At 44.1% G+C, this 22,915-nt stretch overlaps 2 protein-coding genes and 1 pseudogene across 2 annotated transcripts; 1 reads left to right on the forward strand and 2 right to left on the reverse strand.

Moving 5' to 3' along the window:
- Positions 1 to 2,047: 2,047 nt before the first annotated feature.
- On the reverse strand, positions 2,048 to 4,271 carry LOC133903805 (low-temperature-induced 65 kDa protein-like). Its single transcript, XM_062345267.1, is given in 5 exon segments — positions 2,048 to 2,392; positions 2,395 to 3,213; positions 3,366 to 3,536; positions 3,678 to 3,974; positions 4,078 to 4,271. Coding segments are annotated over 5 exon segments (1,557 nt in total). The 5' UTR covers positions 4,142 to 4,271; the 3' UTR covers positions 2,048 to 2,186.
- Positions 4,272 to 5,051: 780 nt separating this feature from the next.
- On the reverse strand, positions 5,052 to 7,736 carry LOC133904043 (probable protein phosphatase 2C 11; annotated as a pseudogene).
- A 13,258-nt stretch (positions 7,737 to 20,994) lies between these two features.
- Positions 20,995 to 21,627, forward strand: LOC133902970 (non-specific lipid-transfer protein 2P-like). Its single transcript, XM_062344299.1, has one exon. The coding sequence runs from the start codon at positions 21,089 to 21,091 to the stop codon at positions 21,371 to 21,373; it is 285 nt and encodes a 94-aa protein (XP_062200283.1). The 5' UTR covers positions 20,995 to 21,088; the 3' UTR covers positions 21,374 to 21,627.
- The last annotated feature ends 1,288 nt before the right edge of the window (positions 21,628 to 22,915 follow it).

A 22,915-nucleotide genomic window follows, 5' to 3' on the forward strand; every position in this document is an offset into this window, starting at 1 on the left:
CCCACAATTGTTGTACTATTTCTGGATACAAGAAGCTAGTTACTGGGACAAGCAAGTCAGCATCTGGCAACACGTGATTGATCTCTGATCTATTGATTCGTTCTAGTAATAGTATATACATTTAATTTTGGGGTTGTGGTACGGAGAGAGATCTATTAGTATTCTTCAGGAGTTGTTGTTGGTTTAATGTGGTTTTGTCCCGTGCATAACGAATTGCAAAAGAGGCTCCTTTTGTATAATGATTGGATATGTTGTAAAGCCATATGTAATATGACGGGTAATCAGGTATACCCGCCCGCGGGCGATGGGTACCTGCGGACAATGGGTATGTTCTCCACTCACGCCCGTGGGCGGTCACGGGTATGCTTGCGGGCAAATAAAAATTCAAGGGTACATGTATTGGAAAGTACTACCCGTACCCGCCATACGTGATTGTCATCTATAGTGCTATGTTTATGTGTTGGATTTTGTGTCAAGCTAATATCTTTTAGAGGACCCTATCTTCTTCTCTCTTATTTTATAGTGTGTTTGGTTATCTGAATCTCTCCAAACCTGACTTAGTGAATTATAATCTCAGAGAGATGCGTGTTTAATTGTCCGCATCCACTATTCTAGTCTGGTCTGGTGGATACAAATATATGACATCATCCTGACCGAGGAGTGAAGCTCAATTTGAGCTTTACTCTGTAGCCTGGCTAGGCGGATGCAGGCTCTTCATTTGCTCATGCAGACGGGTTCATTTGTTAATGTCACAAAATTATCTTTATACAAGTAACTAATTATAATCTCAACTCTTGCATTCGCTCATACGGTCTCAAATTTAGTCAACCAAACATAAACTCAGCTCAGTCTGTCTAGATAGATACAATCAACTAAACACTCTTATTTCTAACAAATATAACTCCCATCAACCTGCTTATATGATACAACTCTACGAAACTTCACCCGAAAAACCAAATACACCCTTAAATTCCCGTCATATTATTTTTTATCCTACATAAACATAGCTTATGGACATCTTCTTCTCTTCTTCTTTACTTTGTCTTCTGTGTGTTGTAACTTAAACAATGCAATAACAAGCATCTCTCTTGCGCGTTTTGGGATTAAAAAAAACACCCTAGCTAGTCTATGTTTTGTTGTTCCAAATGGAATGGAAACGCGTTCAAGTGGGCTCCTTGCCCCGTTGGTTTGTCGAAAAAAATATATTACTTCCTTTATTCCTTAGCTTTCATGTTCAAGCCACAAGAGAATGCATCTTCAAAAGGAATGAAATGCTACTAATTGCAAACACTCCCTACTGAATTTCTTCTCCAATGAATAGGTTGGATCAGGCTCCTCTCCCTGAACTATCCTTCTTCAGTGGCTTTACCCGAACTCCACAAGTGCATCTTCATTGTCATTTGAGCCCCCAGCATATAAGACACAAGTTCCAGAACAAAGACCACACCAATGACTGATCTGGGGAATGGGAGGTATGGCTTCACAACAACAGAATGCCAACAGGAGGAAGGGGAGGTAGGCGATGGAGGACCAGGATGCGGCAGCGCCTCGGCATGCAGCGAAGGAGAGGGTTCTTGCTTGCGGCCCTATCCCCTTGGGGTGGTCGTGGTTTCGAATACCGACCACCCCTAGGGTACTGAATAGCCCATGGGCTATGGCGGATGCATGCGGTGGACACAGCGAAGGCTTTGGAAGGTGGTGGGCGCTACGCTCCGGCGAGCCACAGCGTGCACTGTGCAGTGGAGGCGTTGTTGTTGGGACCCAGGGCGACCAGGCATGTGTGACCGAGATAATTTGCAAATCGTCTTATATTAAGACTGACCGATTCCCTTCTCTTTCCTTTGCCGTCCCGATCAGGGACTAGCAAGCGCGGCTCCGGTGAGCCTCATGCGTCGCGCCAACGGTGATGGCCGGCTCAGGAGATGGCCGGCTCAGGAGATGGACGATACGTAGGCACATGGCACGGGCTTCTGAACCGAGCGGCAATGAATTCCGTGCACCGTTGCCCTCCTCCGTGTTCACCCCCGCCATCGTTACAACGACACTATTAAACCAAAGCGCAAAAGCACACTTGAGAAGAAGCCCCAATAAAACTGCACTGCACACGACCAGTGCCTTATTCGAGTACAACCTCCACACTAGTAACCACATCGTTCACACGTGTGCACACTGACACAGTCACACAGTCACATGGTATTCGTGTTTAGCTTCCTGTCGCCGACCTCCTCCCCCCGGACAGGCTCTTCCCCTGCAACCACCGCGACGCCTTCCTTCGCTTCGTTTCCCCCTGCATCCTTGCGGCGGTGCACGGAGCCGGAGATCGCCTCGCTGAGCGCGCGGTCCTCGTCCCCGGGCCGCAGCTTCTCGGCGATGTACCCCGTCATGGGGGTGGGTCCTGCCCACTCAAGGGCGTGACCGTCGCGCTCGTGTCCTCCTGCTGCGTGCCGACGCCAGGCGTCGCGGTGGCAGCCGAGTGCGTGGCCTGCTGGACTTTACCCACCACAGCGGTGCCGACACCTGCGACCTTCTCGTACACGGTGGTCGCCAGCTGTTTGCCGTATACCGTAGTGCCGGCAGCTGCGGACTTGATTTTGTCCGTGTAGCCCCCGCCGGACGCGTCCGTGGCCGCGGTTTCTTTCAACTCGTCTGCGCCGGCGTCCGACACGGGCATTATCCCATCGCGTCCGTCTTCCGGCTTCTCCACACCCACCTGTGGACGGAGGTTGGGCGCAACGGCGGTGCCGACGCTGGCAACCTTGTCGTACACGGTGGTCGCCAGATGCTTGCCGTACTCCGTGGTGCCCGCGGCCGCGGACTTGATCCTGCCTGTGTAGCCCGCGCCAGACGTGTTGTCAGTCGCGTCCGTGGCAACGGCGTCTTTCCACTCCTCCCCGCCGGCGTCCGACATTGGCACTGCCTCTGTTCGTTCTTCGTTGCGCTTCCCCGCGCTCAAGGCAGGACCGACGCCGGCGACCTTCTCGTACACCGTGGTGGCCAGCTTCTTGCCGTACTCCGTGGTGCCCGCGGCCGCGTTCTTGAGCTTGTTCGTGTAGCTCGCGTCACCGGACGCGCTGTCCATCGGTTCCGCGGCCGCGTCTTTCCACTCCTCCGGTGGGACGTCCTTCTTCCCCGCGCCGACGTGCGGCGGGTCGTCGGACACGGTCATCGACTCGAAAGCTCGCACGACGGGCGTCGTGCCTATGTCCTCCCCCTCTGCAAATAAACACATTAGAGCCATAGAGACGTGTGAGCGCGACATGTGACCATGAGCGGCGTGTCAAAAACCATGAAGCCAAAACAGACGCGTCACGAGTGAGAGCGACATGAGCAGGGCGCCGAAGACATGACCGAATCGTGTGCCGTACCTCGCGCCGCGGGCGTCGTGGAGCGCGGCGCGGCCGGGTCCTCGACGGCGGGGCCGCCGGGCTGCACCCTGGGGGCGTCGTCGCCCTCCACCTCCTGCACGGCCGGTATCCTCGCCGGCTCGCGCCTTGCAACGAGGTCCTGCACGGCCGGTGCCTTCGCCGACTCGTACACTGCAACGTGTCGCACGCGCCATGTAAGTACGAGGCTTGGGTAACGAAGCATCAGAACAGAGCACACGCACGCGCGAAAACACGTAACCAATCAACTGTGCTGCGCAACACGTACACGGTGCGACAGGTGGTAGTACTTACTGGGCGCGCCGTGCACCTCGGGCTCGGATTCCATGACGACGGGCTTGTCCTCGGCGTCCTCCACGTACCCGCCCTTCTCCATCGCTGCCTCCCTCTCCAGCACGTCCTCCTCGCCGCTAGTGCTTCCACCGTCAACGCCTCTGCGCCCGTCGTCGACGTGCTCACCGCCGTGGCCATGACCGGCGAGGGTATTCTTGATCTGCTTCACCTTCTCCTTCACCTTCTTCATCATCGGCTTGTGCTGCTTCTCGTCACGGTGCAGCTGCCCTTGCCCCCCGGTTGCTCCCTCGTCCTCGACTGCACGCACGCCATCACCAAACAAAGTAATTAAGCGAACGTGCCAATCGCAACGCGGAGCGTGTGGTGTAGCGACGGGCTCGGTGGCCGACGGCGTACTCACCGGTGTTCCGGAGGCCGACGTCCTCGGGGACGTGCTTGCTCGTGAGCATCGCCGGCGCGTCCATCGCCGTCGCAATGTCACTACTGATCAAACTGGATTTCGCGATCGAAGATGACGGGGCTGTTTTGGGCTCGTGATTCCAAGGGCTCAGATAGCTGAGTGGCAGAGCAGGTATGGCCGGGAGAAGTTTGACGAATATTTAAAACGGGAGCAGGCGGAGCAGGGTCTGAGGGCGAGCGCCACCTCGACGCACACGTGGTGTTGGGCGGGAGGCGGGGCGGACGCGTGGTGGGTTCAGGAGCTGCCGTGCCGTGCCGTGCTTTGGTTGGGGAGGATGAAGCAACCGGAAGGTCCAGCTGTGGGAGGCCGGGCGAAGAATGATCACTTTGTCACGTGTCGGCGTCCGTCAGGTGGCGGGGTTTTGACGCGGGTGCATGACGATCCCGTCGCGTCGATCGTTGCCCCCTCGGTCGGTGTACCGTGTCACTGTGATCGTGATCGTGTTTCTGTTTGGGTGAGACAGTTCGGGCGAGGGAGACGTATGGATTCAGGCCCAGAAGACCGGCCCAGGAGATGGTTGCTGTGATTTGTGAGGCCCGCTACTCTTCGCAGGATGGTTGTCTGTGTTCCCCGGTAAAAGAAAAGGTCCCGTGTGTCATCCTTGTCATCGTTGTATAGTTACTAATTCTGTGCTCGTGCGTTGTAACGGGAGCAGAATATTTTCACGTTATGATATGTGTTGCGGTGGTTGAACAAACGACAGCGAGCGGATGCCGATATCTAGGATGGGGACAAGCGGCACGACCTCACGTGGCTGCTCGACACATGCGTCTGCCGGGAGGTCGGTGGTGATCCCTTCCTAGACTCTGGCATCCTAGCCACATCGCAGGACACGCGGTGACTCACGACGGGAAAGTGCGAGAGAGGGAGTGAATAGGGCAAGCAGGCAGGGAGGAGAACGAGAGAAGGATCTATCATGTGGGCCATCGATCAGTTATAAGTAAAGCACAATTATAAGCTACAAAGAAGTACTCACATACTTAATGCACGAAGCAAGATGCACAATGTTAATAAAAAAAAGCATGGGCCATCGATCAGGTATAACTAAAGCACAATTATAAGCAACAAAAAAGTACTCACATACTTAAGGCACGAAGCAGGGTGCATAATGTTAACAAAAAAAACAAGAGAATGCTCACCAATTGCTCTTGTCAAGTTTAAACTTCCATTTATTCGTCCCATATAGATGAAACCCCACACATTTAGTATTCTCTCTCTCAGCTACAGCTCCGATTTGTAGTCCCTTGATAGATTGTATGCCTATTATAGATGTGACACAGAGAACATATACTCAGGTTGTCAAGGATATCTTCTTTACTAACTAATGGAAGAGCAAGAATACATACCTGTCCACCCCTCAAAATTACACACTGAGAATCACCAGCGTTTGCCGCAACAAGTTGGCTATTTCTTATTACTGCTACACATGCTGTACTCCCACATGTTGGCCCAGCAAAATCAGAGTGAGGCCCCTGACAAAAGATTATCTATGTGAGATTCCATAACTCAAACAATTGTGACAAGCTGCAACATGTGGACTTCAGAATATCAAAAATTGAAACTTTATATTTCATAATTAGCTCATAGTACATCATTATTGACAACACAACCTTCATATTTGGGTCTCATTTGTTCTCTTTGCATAGGTTTCATTTTCCAACATAAAGTTCAGCTGTTAATGCAATTCATAGCTGGCACAACTTACAAGTATCTAACAATTTGAAATAGATAAAATCTATATTTCAATGAGAAATGAAATCAGTTGTATATCTATTTTAAAAAAGTGAAAATGGTTGTAGCCAGTTGCATATGTACCTCCTCAAAGGCCCAATCATCTTGTTGATTATCACTGCCCCTGGGAGACCAAATCAACCCTTCTATCATACCACTAAACTTGTTTATCTTATCTCCAAGTACATATAGTTCTTTCCAACCTCTCTGTCCTCGCATCATTTCATCAATTCTGAAGTAGCACAACCACAACATTAGAAATTATCATCTTCATGCTGATAGTGATGTTAACAGATGTTGAAGCTTTACATTGTTTCATGTGTAATCTGGTTTGCCATATACCTGAAGAAAGCTCTATGGACAACAATGCCTAGGTCACCAGCTGAATAGGCTTCATTTTTTAGAACTTGACTATGCAGATATTTCATATAGAATTTGGCAACCACTCTTCCTGAGTAAAGCGATCCATAATGAGATACTACTAGTCTCTACAAATACTTGATATGGCGGTGTCCCTCATGAGTAGTCTAATACAATGAAGAAACATAAAAAAACACTGATCTTTACGAGTATGCTTACCTCCATGGCCATAAAAATGCCAAAGAATAATGTCTCACTATCAAGATCTAGCAATGCAGAGTGCTGCAAGGTTTGACGGCATGGATTCTAGCAGTGGTGTAGCCAGGGGAGGGGGGGAGCCGAGGCAGCTGCCCAAGATAGGCTTCGGTAAACTGTGGGTCTACCCCTAGTTATGCTCCAAGTAGCAGCAGTCATGTATGTATGTGGATGCACGGAAAGAGGTTGGAGGAGAAAGATGAAGTTGGTTTCCTGAGAAGACTACGGAGCAAGACAAAGTGTTATCTAGTGGGATGGCTGGCTCACTTAGCAAATAAAGCCTAAATCCTTAAAGCCCACCCCACTACATCATCTTGCTAGCCTATTGAGAATTCACACCGGAGAGGAGGGAGTGTAACTCGTCAGCGAAAGGGGCGCACGACGGTCGACGAGGATGTTCAAGTAGTCAGGAGAGTGGGGAGCAACGATGGTACTTTCTTTTATATGACTCAAAAACTATATTTTGTTCGTTCAGAAATAGTAGATGTATTTTAAAAAAATCAAATTTATATATTTTAACTAACATTTAATTAAATTATAAAAATATTTAGTATAAATAAATTATACAACTAGATTCATAATTTAAAATTGTTTCACATCATATAGGTTTTGTAGCTATAAATGATATATTTTGTGAGAAAATTTTAGTTAAAATCTAACTTTGAAGATTAAATTTTAAAAAAATGTCTAATATCTCTGAACGGAGGGAGTATTATGTTACCGATGTCGTTCCTTCTTGTTTTTATGCCGAAAGCTTGCACTGGAATCGTCCAAAATCCTGGCTATGCCACTGTATTCTAGGACTACATGCAAAGAAGATGTGGGGGGGGGGGGGGGTTGTCTCCCCTGCACCTTGTCACGGTGGTCCCGCCGTCGGCGACCTTCTGGTACACCCTGGTAGCTCGCCCGTCCGTCGGCGCGTTGGTGGTTAAGGCGTCTCATTCCACTCCTCCCTGCCGGCGTCCCTCTTTCCGGCGCAGACCAGAGTGTCAATGTGTCATCGACTCCAGTGCGTGGACGATATGAGTAGTGTGTCAAGAACATGATCGAGCTGCGCGGGCGTCGTGCCCTCGAGGGGGCTGCCGACGTCGCCGAGCCACACCTGGGCCTGGTCGCCCCCCTCCCCACCTAGCCCATTTGTACACTGCAACAATCACGCACACCACGTACATGCAAAGCATCGGAACATGGAAAGTGAAGCATCAATCCACCTTCTTCAGCACCGGCTTGTTCTGCTTGTCGTCGCAGGACATGGGAACGACAGCCTGCAACCGCCTTCTGATTCTTCTACCGGTAGTCTCGTAAAGCATTCACCTGAAGTTTCAGTGATCTGGCTGGGCAGGTACAATAAAGCGAACATTTTTTCTTGATCACACACTGCTACTACCCCAGGTACGCTCCATTTCCATTCGCACGCCGACGCACACATCCACACTCGTACGAATACTCCTAGTCCCTTTCCTTCACCGTTCGGGTCGCGTATGCCATTACGGCCCCAACTGACAACTACCAACCAATTACTAATTTATACTTAGGCCCCAAATTCGTAAATGCGATTGGACAGCATTGCCGGACCTGCTACGGCGTCAGAACAAATATTGCAAAACAAGGCCACAAGACAGTACAAGTGTTAAGCACGAGCCATGCCATTTCCGGGGTCGGAACAATTTTGGCATAAGAGAACCATCTATCATTTGCGCTGCTAGCTTGGTTACATTGTATTTTTTAATACTCCCTTCGATTGAAGATTCACATTTATATAAACAAATAAATAAATATATTATTTGATTTTGAAATTTTATAAATGTTACAGTCAAACATAGTTGTACAGATATGTCTTGATCATATAAAAACACAAACCATGTTTTCACCCACTTGTCGTTGCAATCGCAAGCTACCTGGTCCAAACCCAATTCTTACCGATTGTATCTTTTTTTTGGTTGATCCTCGACTTTATAGGTGTCCCTTATTACCATCCTAGTACGTGAATCCACTATATGTGGTATGTGGTTATGCATTGCTTCACCATTTACTTAACAACACTATCTGGAGGTACGCAACAACAAGTTTATTATCAGATTTTAATTTTCTTGATAAATAAAGTCAAACGCAGCTCCTCACCACCCTAAGGTCGCAAATGCGAGGTACACGATTCAAGCCTGGCTCCAGTATCCTTACTATCACTTGTGATCACCGTAGATCACTGCTCACACTAGAATAGATATGATTTAGTGGGACGTCCCTATACAGATAGGTATGTGAAACCGTCTGTGTAAAAATTATCATAAACAACTCTAAATAAGAATCGTCTGTGATAATGGCGAAACCCCTCTGGAGATGGTGAGACACTTTTATTACAGACGGTTCCTATTGAGAACTATCTGTATTAGTATTACATACAGCTCGCATTTAAAGTCGTTTGTAATAAAACCAATATCATAGATGACTCCAAATACAAGTTGTTTGTAATAAAACGAATATCACATACGGCTTCAAATACGAGTCATCCGTAAAATTAATATAGATAATTTCACACACAAGCCGTATGAGAAAATAGCTGGAGAGAGGTGGGACATTTTAGTACAAACGGCTCCAAACATGAAGCCGTCTGTACTATTAGAATAGTACATCATCTCCTACCTTCGGATCGAAGCAGAACAGTGGCAGCCGAACAGTGCACAACTTTTGGAGGGAGAAGGCGGTTTTAACCAAAAACTTTGTTAGATTTCGGTGAAAACTTGAAGATCCATTGGCATTTGTTACTCCAAGGTAAGCATTATGTTCTATTTTGTTTTAGATGATCTAGAATTTGGTTTGGAGAGCTAGCTAGATTTAGATCTAGATCTAGATTTTTTTTTATAATGATATAGTTTTGTTCTATTCATTAGATGATGTAGATTTGTGTTCTAATTTAGTCTTGAGAGATCAATTATATCTACATCTAGACTTAGATTTTTTCACAATAATCTAGAATATATTAGTTGTTCTTGGTATATATGAAGCTCAAAGTATAGATGAAAGTTTAATTATGTGTTACTATAAATAGCTAGCTTTAATCTAGTGTTGTAGATAAATTTTGAATTTTTGATGTATAAACATAAAAATTATCAATAACTATAGTATTTAACGAAAAAATTTGAATTAATGTTTACCCTTATTTTTAGGTATTCATGTATATAATATAACGTAATCATTAAATATTTTTGAATTAATTTTCATTTGTATGGTTTATTCATGCATGCATGCATGGTAGAGCCATTTTTTTTACGAAAAGCTTGGTTGCTCTCTTTTATTAGGTTGATTTGATATTAATTTATTTCATACATTGTAGATGTATTGTGGTTGGATGTACGGTTCTCGTACGAACTAAGAGTACCTTGATGGTGTGACGGCTTTTCTGGTAGCTGCCGAGGAGGATCAATTGGAGAAGGGTGTTGAATTTATATATTGTCCTTGTTGCGATTATAGAAACGAAAGATCCTTTCTTAGACAGAACACAACCCTACATATCCAAGCGTACTTGATTATTAGGGGCTTCAAACCGGACTACACGTGTTGGACCAAACATTATGAAGAGTAGAATATATTACATGAATATGTTGATATCGTCGAAGAACCTGGAGTCGACGTAAGAAGAGAAGATGACAAGGAATTTGGTGCAGAAGATAATGATTGTGGTGCTGCAGGAGATGATGATAGGTTGAATCAGATGTTGTGTGATGCAGACGTGAACTTGAGTACTCAGAGAGACTTCAACAAATTCATATGCTTAATTGAGGACTTGGAGAAGCGTTGTTCCCTGGATGTAAACTGGAATACACAAAGTTGTCATCCGTGCTTGAACTGCTTAAATTGAAAGCAAGTGATGGTTGGTCGAACAAGAGTTTCACAGTGCTATTAGAACTCTTAACGGACATGTTTCCAGATGGAAACGAGCTGCCCAAAAGCACATACGAAGCAAAGCAGGTTCTTTGTCCATTGGGGATGGATGTAGAAAAGATACATGCATGCCCGAATGACTGTATCCTCTAGCGTAAAGATCTATCAAACTTGCATTCATGTCCAGTGTGCAAAGCATCTCGATACAAGCGTAAAAGTTAATCAGATGATGAGGAGGTGAAGAAAGGAATTCCTGCTAAAGTGGTGTGGTATCTGCCTATAAAGCATTTATTTGCGAATCGAAAAGAGACCAAATTGTTGTGCTGGCACTCGAAGGACTGCAAGTAAGATGAAAAGCTAAGACACCCTACCGATTCTCCCTGGTGGAGAAACATTGACATGATCTTTGTTGACTTTGGTGCAGAACCGATGAATATAAGGTTTGCTTTGAGCACGGACGAGATGAATCCTTTTGGGAACATGAGCACCAGGCGCAACACTTGGCTAGTTGTTCTCAGTATTTACAACCTACCTCTTCGGCTATGTATGAAGTGGAAGTACTTGATGATGTCGTTGGTTATCCAAGGCTCGAAACTACCTAGGAACGATATTAATGTATACCTAAGATCTTTGGTGGAAGATCTAAAAATATTATGGAACGAAGGGGCGCAAGTATGGGATGCACAAAAGAAAGAATTTCACGCTACGCGTCGTGTTGTTCTGCATGATCAATGATTTGCCTGTACTATGAAACCTTCCAGGCTAGAGTAAACAACTAGACACGGCGTACCCTCATTGCTTAGATGGTACCGCGAGTATGTGGCTACCCCACTCACATAAAACGGTGTTCATATGCCACCATGGGTTCCTTAATAGGTATCACCCATACCACAATATGAGGGAACAATTCGACAGAATGAGGGGGAGAGATTTATGTCCAAGGCACTACGGTGGTCAAGAGGTGCACAATATGGTTAAAAGACATCGATGTTGTGTTTGAGAAGGGGAGTTAAAAAATAAGGATAATATCGGTGGCATGTGGAAGAAGAGATCGATATTGTGAGATCTACCATATTGGAAGCACCTTAAAGTTCACAGATGCATCGATGTCATGCATATAGAGAAGAACGTGTGCGAAAGCTTGATTGGACTTTTACTTAATATTCCAGGCAAGACGAAGGACGACCTCAACGCAAGGCATTGGTTGATTTGAAGATCAGGTCCGAGTTGGCACCTGAGCCCTCCGAAAAAGGTAGAACAAGGCTTCCTTCAGCCTACTATAATCTAAAAAAGGCTGAGAGAACTGAACTGTGCCGTGCTTCCATGGTGTGAAAGTTCCGTCCGGTTACTCCACCAACATCTCGAAACTTGTTTCGTTTGAAATTAGTTGGCATGAAGTCCCATGATTGTCACGTGATGACACAGATGCTTCATGTTGCAATCCGAAATATCCAACCGACATATCTCTGAGACACAGTCACCAAGCTGCGCTGCTTCTTCAACACAATTTCTCAGAAGGCCATCGATCCCAAAGTACTTTATGTTTTACAGCCAATGTGGTGAGGACACTATGTCATCTTTAGATGTACTTTCCTCCATCATTTTTCGATATCATGGTACATGTTATCGTTCACCTCGTGAGAGAGATAAAGATATGCAGCCTAGTATTCCTACGTCAGAGGTACCTGTTTGAGAGGTACATGGGAATTCTCAAGAAGTATGTACGAAATCGATCTCGTCCGGAGGGTACATCACCTGAGGTTACACAACCGAAGAGGTAGTCAAGTTCTGCATCAATTACATGAAGCAACTCAAACCAATTGGTGTACCCATATCTCGCTATGAGGGGAGACTGGATGGGAAGGAGGCCATATATAGGAAATCAATCATTGCTGACTTTGCCATGCTATCTAAAGCCTATTTCACGGTCTTACAACACATGACTAAAGTATCCCCGCATATCAACATGCATAAGGACGTGCTACTCGGAGAGAATCCAGGCCGTACGAAGGCTTGGATCATAAAACAGCACAACCGCAGCTTTAACAACTGGTTGGCAGTGTGATTCAGTAATAATAGTTCAACAGAGGACAATATTGGCTGGTTGACAATATGATCAAGTCACACAATCATGACATTTCAAGTATACAATATAAATGGGTACACCTTTTATACCAGAGCACGGGATAGTAAAAGCACGGTACAGAACAACGGTGTGCGCATAGATGCTTTCTAGGACAAACGTGGGGTTTGTACGTATTATGGGTACATAAAGGAGATTTAGGAACTCGACTATGTACGTTTCAAAATCCCCCTCTTTCGGTATTGTTGGGTCGCACTATCAAATATTAAGATAGATAAGTATGGAATGACTACTATCGACCTTGAACGTACCACAAACAAAGACGAACCATTTGTACTCGCTAAGCAAGTTGTCTAGGTCTTTTATGTGCAAGACCCGGCAAATCCAAAACTTCATATAGTCATTCAGTGAAAAGAAGGATTGTCGGAGTTGAGAATGTTGTGGATGAAGAAGAGTACAATCAATTTGATGAGTACCCTCTTGGAGATGGCTTCGCCCATAATGAAGAACAACTTCCGACCGGAGCCGCTTGCTATCTGCGCGTCGATCATCAAGAAAAGCTTATTGTTAAATTTGTATAATGTTACTTGATTATTATGTACTTATATATTGCAATGTAATATGTACAAATGAATTAATTATGAATTTACTTGAAAATTTGATCTCATTAATTTGGAGTTCGTATGAAATATTTATAAATTTTGCTAGTTTTAGTTCAATTTAAAATTTAGGTTTAATGTTCAAGTTAATTTTTTTGGTTACAGTAACAAGAATGATACCTACACCATGTGATAGTACATATTTAATCATAAATTTACATAAAAATTTCGTCTCATTTGGAGTTTGTATGAATTATCTATGAATTTTACAAGTTTTAATAATTCTAAAAAATCAATAGTATAGACAGATCTATAATAAAAGCCATATGTACTTATATATTAATATAGATGGCTCGGAGTTATAACCCATCTATACTATTTGTACAAACGACTATTTTATAAAAAGCAATCTTTATTAATTATATTAGTACAGACAACTCAGAGTTACGATCTGTCTGTACTAACATCGCTATATATACAGTTTCATCAAACCCGCGTCGCACCAAATTATCCTAAAAACCCTAGCCGCCTCTCGTGCTCCTCCTGATGACCATGCTCCTCCTGACGACCGTGCTCCTCCCGGCGACCTCCCTCCCCCCGACGATTGTGTTCCTCTCGGCGACTGTGCTCCTCCCGGTGAACTCCCTCCCCCCAACGATCGTGCTCTTCCCGGTGATCTCCCTCCCACCAGCGACCAACCTCCCCACGGCAATCGTCCTCCTCCCAGCCTCCCTCCCCCCGGCGACCGTACTCCTCTCGACGACCTCCCTCTCCCTGGTGACCATGCTCCCTAGCGACCGTGCTCCTCCCGACGATCTCCCTACCCCCAGCGATCGTGCTCCATCCATCCATGGTGGTGAGCAACCATTCCCTCATGGTCGAGCTATCGTAGCTGATGCTCCGGTCGAGCCATGGTCCTCTCTTCTCTGTGATATGCATGATTATGCTCTGTGATGCCTAATTACGCTAGATGATGCTCTGGACAGTGCAAGTCTTGTATGGTATTTGCTCGATAATGATTAGGATTACTAAAATTAGTCATGTTCTCTGAGTAATCTAGTATAGACCTGTAAATTCTCTAGTTTCAGCTCTGTTCTGTGCACCGAGATACACTTGGTGATTTGTTCGATATTGCAGTGATCTCTGTATATGCTTCACATGTTTTTTGGTACTGGATGAATTGCTAAGTCCGAGTTGTTGTCACTGTCTTGTACGGCTCGAATCAATTTCAGTTTTGGCTCGACAGTGGTTTGCTACTACTGTTTCAAGTTCATGTCCTTTTACTATTTGATGCTTAGTAACATTGCCTAATTGATAATGGATTCGCTAGGATAATTAGGGAGTAGGACTTTTAAAGTCATGGGGCCATTTGTTTCTTATTGTCTGAGAGCAATTTTTCCTTCAAAAAATTACAAAAATTGCATCCCTTACACATTTTTTGGCCTATGGAACTTTCATGCAATTTGACAGTTTTGGATCATACAAGTTATTGGTCTCTTTCTCTGTGGTGTCTACATTTCCAAGTTTGAATGTTCAAATAAATGACTAGTTTGAGTTTTTTATAATTAAGTAGTACACATAATGAAGCATTTATAATTACTTAATTGTATAGTTTATATGAGATTGGCTTTATGCTTTGCCATAAACTGTTGTGGAGGAGTCCAATGGTCCTTTTAAGCTAATATAATTCCTCATCCTCTAAAATTTCTAGCAATTCACTCTGTAAAATATTTTTCTACACATTTGGTTAATTGATAACACATTATACTTCGCTAACTGTTCTAGTATCATAAGTTTCTTGTATACATTATAACCCCAGCCTTTAAAGAATTGATTGAAATGTTTTAGCTTGATTTGAATCCTATCAAATGTCGTTTCAGCATGACAAGGCTTATCCCATATATTCTTTTTTTACTTCTTGGATGATTGAGCGAAAACAACTCAAACTTACACTTATACATTATTTTATGTACATCTTATTTTGTTTTTTATGGAATCCAGTATGTGCTAATGTTACAAAATTCAGTTAATCACCTTTATGCGAACTCGTTCTAATCTAGGATTGATCTGACACTTATGCTTTTTTTTGCTACGAGAAAGGTGATTTTGTCGTCTAGTGTATGTCAGGTTCATTTAGTTGATTTCAATGGGATCTAGGCATTAAATTGCTTTATTTTTAGTTTATCTACTTGCCTTGCCTCTCTCACTTGCTCTTTTCATCAATTTTCACTGTTATTTTTTAATCTCTTTGTCGTGAACATCATGGTTGTCTGTGTATGTATGCTTGATGATGATAATGTTTACTAAAATTGGGCATTTAGGCTAAGTACAATAGATTAAGCTTGTAAACTTCTCTGTTACTATTTTTCTCAAGCTGGTTGTGAAAGGTGTGACTTGGGAATCTCTGAGTAACCCTTGTATAGCGAGTTTTACAACTCGTTTGCTTCTCTGTGCACTTTCTGGTAACCTAAAATTCTAGATAAATTGCTACTAGATTGGTGGAGCTATAGAATTGTTGGTCTGTTCAGTTCCATCTATTGCTCTACAGCTCGATTTTTGTAGTTTCGGTTACATTATGCTTTTTCTGAACCTGTTTAGTACTTCTGTCCAGTAAGTTTGTTTAGTTTTAGAGAATGGATGGCATGTTCTTTTTCTAGGTGTGATCTTAGCTAAATACCTAGTTATGATGTGTATTACGATCAGCTAGGGAGCAAAATTTTGTAGTTCTAGGGTCAGCTATTTAGAACTATCTGAGAGCATGTTTTAATCATTCAGTTTGTTGTTCAGTACTGTTTTATATACATGATGGTTGGCATCTTTGATTATGCTCTGAAGGCTCTTTCTTTTAAGTTCATGGATATCAATTTTTATCAGTTTTGTTCTTGTTATGCTTTTTATGGAATATGGTTATTCATGCTCTTATTATCGCACATATTACAACTACCTTGTTGTTCTTAGGGTACTTCCCTATGTTTTTCTTCTTTGAAACTAGCTTGAGCTAAGTGATAGTTAGCAAAATCCTTCTGCTGAATCTTTCTCCATTCTTGAGCTAAGTGATAGTTAGCTTGTGCTAAGTGATTTGTTTTCTAGAAGAGTGGCAATAACAATAACAAACTTCTACTATTATAACAAGTTCTTAATAAGCATGTGATTTCCTATTTTGAAGATGACATCTGGAGATGAACGCGAACTGCCTCTGGCCTCTTCTCCTCAACAGTAAGAGGGGCTTACTGCTCAACAAGATACGGAGGCCACTTCTCAGGAGCAAATAGAAGAAACTTAGACGCAGAAGTTAAAGCGAGGTGACCGGGGAAAAAACCAAATACCCACAGGTCACTACACCATAGCTCACGTCAATGAGGCAGGCGTGCCAACACAGCCTCAACAAGCTCATGCGGTATTTCGTAGAGTATGCGCCTCACTTGGACAAACAAGGGTCAAGATAACCTACCCAAACTGGAAGGTCGTGCCATAAAGCGAGAAAAGCTTCTTGTGGGAAACAATTGAAGTCCAATTTGACTTCCATGAAGGATGCTCCTTGGAAGACGTGGAAAGGCACGCAATAGGCAAGATGTGCAATGTGTGTAAGACCTTCAAGAACGAGTTGTATAATACATATGTGAAGTAAGATCTCGTCCCTAATAATATTGCTTATGGGTACTTGGCGGATCAATAGGCAGAGTTTGTGGTGAGGTGCCAGTCTGAGGAATTTCAGCAACAGAGTTCGGCTAACAAAGCATGCTAGTCACGCAACACGCACCCCACAAGCTCGGCACTGGTGGGTACACCCGCAAGGAGTTGGACTGGTATAAGGAGGATGAGCAGGCAGCTCGGGAGAACAGCTCCACACCATTCTCACAAATCATAGAGAGGCGTGCCCAGAACTGGTTCCGAGGAAGGGTTGTACACTCGGCCGATGGTCCCGTCACCTTCAGGAAGCCAGAAACCAAGCAAGTGGCTCAAAGAATCCGACAACTTTTGGAAAAACCCACTCAAGGATCATTCCATCCATCTCGCGAAGAAGACATACTAACCTCGGCACTAGGAAACAAAGAGCACCCAGGTCGCACGTGAGGTATAGGTGTTTCCATTCCATGGAAGTTGGGATTCCTTGACAACGCCGATTCATATAGGAGCCGAAAGAGAAACAAAACTAAGCGCGAAGCAGCCGAACATGAACGAATGAGAATGGAGATTGCCGATGAGGTCGAAGCAAGGATGAAAGAAAAGATGGATATGCTTGCAAAAAGGATGGAACAATAGGTCGAGAAGCGAGTACGGGCAATAAGGCAGCAGGATGCAGCCACGACACTTGAATCTCCATCAACTCAGCACCGGAACAGCTACGCATATGCACCAGATAACGATCCAGATAACATGCTCGATCAACATGATTTCCCTATCGGCAGATTTGAAGGTGACCCCCCAGCGACCACATTCCAAAAGAGGTCCCTAGCGAGAGATACCCCATCGACGACATAGAGGTTGTCACCAAGTGCAAGCCCTTATTGCCCACCACGCTTGACTCTGGTAACATCATTGAGGTTGGCACGGGCTTGGCGTTCCCGTGTGGTGGGGAACAGACAATTCATGGACTCCTACTAGAGCCTAGTTACACTAAGGTGTCAGTGGACATGGTATACAGGAATTGCACATCTCTCCCACTTCCTATTCCCCTAGAGGACGACGTCAGGACACTTGGGGAGGCTGTCCACTCCTTCATCCGGTGGCCCAAGAAGTTCATAACACTGGTTGCCCCTTCACCGCCTCCGCAGCCTCTATCTCCAGTACGTGACGGCAACGACTTCTCTTTTCATCGTGCTCCGTCGAAGATCAATCTCTTTCTACACCATATGAGCAACAACAATTGTTCAGCAAAACTGGCCAACAATCTTCCAAAACGGCACCTCCCGGAAAGCGCAGAGCCAGCAAACAGAAGGACAAGAGCAAGGAGGTAGAAGAAGAACCTCTATCAAACAACTACGTGGCAGGCTAGCCATTACTAAGCAACAAAAGCGTTAGAGCAATTGGGTTGGATAAGTATGATCCTGCACGACCTATACATGAAGAGGTTCCATAAGGAGAAACATCTTTATCCTTGTTTCAGCACCAAGTACCAGTGGCAACATTTCCTGAAACCAGCAGGATCCTTCCCCGTGACCTTTGAGGATTTATTCCTCCTCTACCATCTTGACAAGCTAGACATCGGTCTAGTGAAATGTTGAACACTATAAGTGCTACTAATCGTGGTCTATGCTTAATGAACCATCTAACTTATTGATATGCTCATTTATCTATATTACTCTTATGTGTAGACTTATGATTCATGAAACCAGGAGAGATAATTCAAGAATTAGATTCCTTGACCCACAGGTCGTATGTGGGTTAGATCACTTCGTCTTTGGGGGAAGTCGAAAAATACATCACGGAGGCCATAGTCGCTCTCTATGGATTGAAGGGCCTTATTCTACTGTACAACTACCGAGACCATTGGGTGCTAGTTTGTATCTATACACATAATCAACACTACATATACTTTGACTCGATGTACTATGACCCAGATAGGTATTCAGATCTGACAGATTTGTTGACAAGGGCGTTCGCGAAGTATGTTTCGATGGGCGAGATTGTACAGAGAGATAAACCCTCGGTGACCCACCAACATAAGTTCCCGGTAATAATTCCTCCATCGTACATCAATTTACTGTTATAATATGCATTCTATAGAACTAAATGTACCGTGCATAAATTTTTGCAATGTCACAGGCAGCCGCAGGGCACCAACCTCTGTGGGTTCTATGTTGCCCAGTATATGCTGCAAATCATTGGCTCTAGTCCACAAGTATATCCTCCGGTTAGTGCAATTATAGTATATTAAAATATATTTTTTTATCGTTGTACCTAACTATTTTAATTTTCTTCTACAGACATATAAATTTCCTACAAATAACCTCATAAAGGACAGTCTCGTCTATATTCAAAAACGGCTCATCCATTTCATACTTGCGGAGATCATAAAGGAGAGCGGTGAATTTCATGATCGCGACAACTTTAGGAGATAAGGTTTGTAATCTCAACATAAGCTGGTCATTTCAATATATTAAAAATGCTTTCATCTTGCAATCTATTGATGTATTGTACTTTTATGGCTAATGATATAGAAAATGAAGCAAATGAACTCATCACTTCCTTTTAATTTAGTGTGCTAAAGCTATTTCGTTGGTTTATATATTGTCAGGCACAGGATTAACTCAAAAATGAAGAATAAAGAATTCTTTGAAATGTTGTGAGGATTTGTAATATTGACATTTTACTTTTGTTTATGTATATGACTTTGTGACATTGAATGAAGATGTTCCATTAGTGTGTGTATGATATGTGTATGTTATTTGATCTGTAGTTGTTCGAATGCAAATGATCTGTGAATAATTTGTTGTTAATATATCAGTTTATATTCAGTAATACATGAATGCAGTACCGTATAAATGCACAGTACAGACGGTTCTACGTCTACAACAGTCTGTATAAATGCACAGTACAGATAGCTCAAAACTGGAGCCGTCTGTACTGAACCATATTCACAGATAGCTCAAAACTTAGAGTAGTCTATAATAATCTCTAGAACAGACAGCTTATTATTGGAGCCATCTGTATTATTCCTATATCATAGACGGCTCAAAACTTGGAGACGTATGTGATAATCTATAAAACATACGGCTCCAGTCACGAGCAGTCTGTACAAATCTGATTTGTACATGCTCTTTTCCACAGAGGTTCGAAAAAGCGTCCCACACAGGTGTTGCGAAATATTTGTATAAATGAATTCTCTAGCAGTGTCAACCATCTACAGCCTGCGGGTGGTGGCTTATCACGTTGTCTATCTGACACCATGATCTTGTGCTACGTGACAACAAATCTGCTGTGTGAATTTAAATTTCCCAACAAATTCAGTCAAATATAGCCTCCCGCCCTCCTACTGACTGACCGTGAGATGTGTGAACAGCTTACGTGCCCTGCCCTTACGATCCACAACTTTGTCATGTCCTTAGTCGTTGTTGGAGACAGTGGTTGCATCGTCTACAGGATGTGTCTTACCTTGTTACATGCCTGACATTGTGATATAATGGCGTCCATATCTTTCCCTACGGATCCGATCCTATGTCTCGTCATGTCGATCCATGGATTTGTTAATATCCCTTTTATCTCGGCTGGAGGATATGGCTTCTATCATCTACAGCCTACATGTTGTGCCTTGTTCCATTGGCCGCTTGATACGATGACATTGAGATACATTGTGCTTCTGAATTCTTATAAATCATGTTACTAACTTTATTTATCTTTTACTTTGAATTTTTTCTAAGACTATATTTGATGTGGACTATTCTTTTTTCTATTTTTAATCTCAATTTCAAATATTATTGATTGTGTTTTACATGGACTCTATTTATATATTTTCCTTCCCAATTTATATAGAAATCAAACTACTATTTTTTTATAATTTTTAATTCTGAATTAGATATTTATTAATTGTATTTGATATTGACTCTAGACCCTTAGAATGTCGTAACAATCGATGGTGTGGACGTGGAACATTTGAGAAAATGTGATCTGTCGTTGAGGGAAGAGAATCATTCAAAAATACGTAGATGGCGTTCCATTTTTTTTTCAAATAGACGACGTTTTGCATTTTCGAGCTAAAATTTTCGATCAGATACCTACTGATTGGAGTTGGTGTACGCAATCGATGGTGGCAAACCATCTCGAGCTGTTTGTGGAGCCACTTTCCAATTTGACCCAGAAATGGTTTGGATACATTTGATTCGAAGCCAAACTTACCAACACACCAAGGATCAGAGCATCAGTCAAAAACAGAGAACGCACTCACTCAAGACGCATTGCCTCGCTCCCTCGCCACGACGAGGGCGCGCCGAACCGCCTATAAATACCATGGAAGAGCACGCTAGTTCCCGTGCACCACCGGCCCACACCACCACCGCGCCTCACGCTCACAGTTCCAGAGAAAAAGAAGCAGAAGGATCGTGCGATGGCGAAGGCGGCGGCGGCGATGCTCGTGGCCGTGGCGCTCGTGGTGGTGGCGATGAGCGCGGGCGGGGCATCGGCGCAGCAGTGCAACGCGGGGCAGCTGACCGTGTGCGCGCCGGCGATCATCAGCGGCGCGGCGCCCCAGGCTTCGTGCTGCTCGAACCTGCGCGCGCAGCGGGGGTGCTTCTGCCAGTTCGCGCGGAACCCGGCGTACAGCCGGTACATCAACAGCCCCAACGCCCGCAGCACGCTCGCCGCCTGCGGCGTCGCCGTCCCGCGCTGCTAGGCGCCTGCTTGCGTTACGGACGTGCGTGCGTACGCGTTGCCTCGCTTCTATACGGAGTATCCAGCTTGGTTCCTGCGTGATGTTGTGTACGAATAAATGGTAAATGGTGTGTGCATCGAGTGCTTAATTTGTTAATTACTAGCTTGATCGATTGATGCATGTCGATCGATCTAGCGTGTGTTCGGTACCTCTTGAGTTCAAGTCTCATGAATATATGGATTACTACTACCAAGTGAACTGCAATTACTGAGTTATTTTCAGTGTCATGTAAAACCAACTCGATAGAGACTCCATTTCACTTAGGTTGATTTAATTTAAGCTATTTATTATCATAATATTTGAATGTTAAAAGAAATCTCTATGTTCATTCTCAAAGTTATAAAATACCACGTTAATCTAATATAAAAGAGAAGGATATTTGTCGTTGGTCGTCGTAGATCCTAATTATAGCGGTGTAAATTTAATTTAAAACGGTCTGTATTTGAGTTGAAATATGGGGTAACCAACTAAATTTAGGACTCTAGAATCCTCGTATGGAATACGTTGCAAAAAAAAAGTTTGCAGGACGCGGCATCACGCAAACACACCTTTGGGAAAAAGAAAAGGAAGCCGATCCGACAATCTCGGTCGCCGGACAAGAGAGTCCCGATAGAAATCAAATCAAACGAAGGCCAGCGAGCCGGGCGCTCGGCGCAAGGAAGCACGCGGCCTGTTCGCCTGACGAACGAACGGGCCGGCGCCCCTCTCCCCGTGCGTGCGGCATCCAGCGAGCGAGCATAGGGATCCGTCGATCGGCCGGCCATCCCCTCCGCTCACGGCGTTGATCTGCTTGCATGCGTGCGACTGGCGTACTAAAAAGCTTCAGAAATCAGAAAAAAGGAGAGTAGCAGATGATGCAGGTGGGAGGAGCGGCAGGTCTGCACCATCAACCCATCATCTGCTTAAGCCATGCACGCAACATCAAATCGAGCATGTGAACCGTGCTTATTTTCTGTTCTAATTATGGATTCTAATCTTAAAAGCAAAGAAAAATAAACGGTCGTATTTTAAAAAAGATTCTCTTAGTCCACAAGCAAAATCATACTACGAAATTTCACAATCTATAATCAGATAAAAATAAACTTCTTCATATAATTCAGATCCTAACAATCCAAAGTAAAAATAATTAGAGCCCTAATGCCTTGCGGATGAACAAGCATTTACCAGCTTGACCTACCTTTCTTAGGCTATCTCCAGCGGACCGTATCGCTGTACACGACCCTTTTGCCGATCAGTTCAATCACAAATGTCTCCAGCAAAGAGGCTTTCACCGCTACAGTTCATGTACAGGGAAGCCGCCGGCCGGATGTGGCCGCAAATTTGCGGAAGAAAGAGGCTGTCTATATCATTATTGATAGAGATTGATTGTGAGCTGAAATAAAAATAAGAGTAATAGAATCTAATAATTAGGTAACTGTTGAAGATAAAAAAAAATGTTGTAATACTGTTAGAAGATATTGTGATAGTATTTTAAGATGAATTTTTAAATATCTAATGGAGATG

Source organism: Phragmites australis, chromosome 21 (assembly GCF_958298935.1).
Source record: "Phragmites australis chromosome 21, lpPhrAust1.1, whole genome shotgun sequence".
NCBI classification, from domain to species: domain Eukaryota; kingdom Viridiplantae; phylum Streptophyta; class Magnoliopsida; order Poales; family Poaceae; genus Phragmites; species Phragmites australis.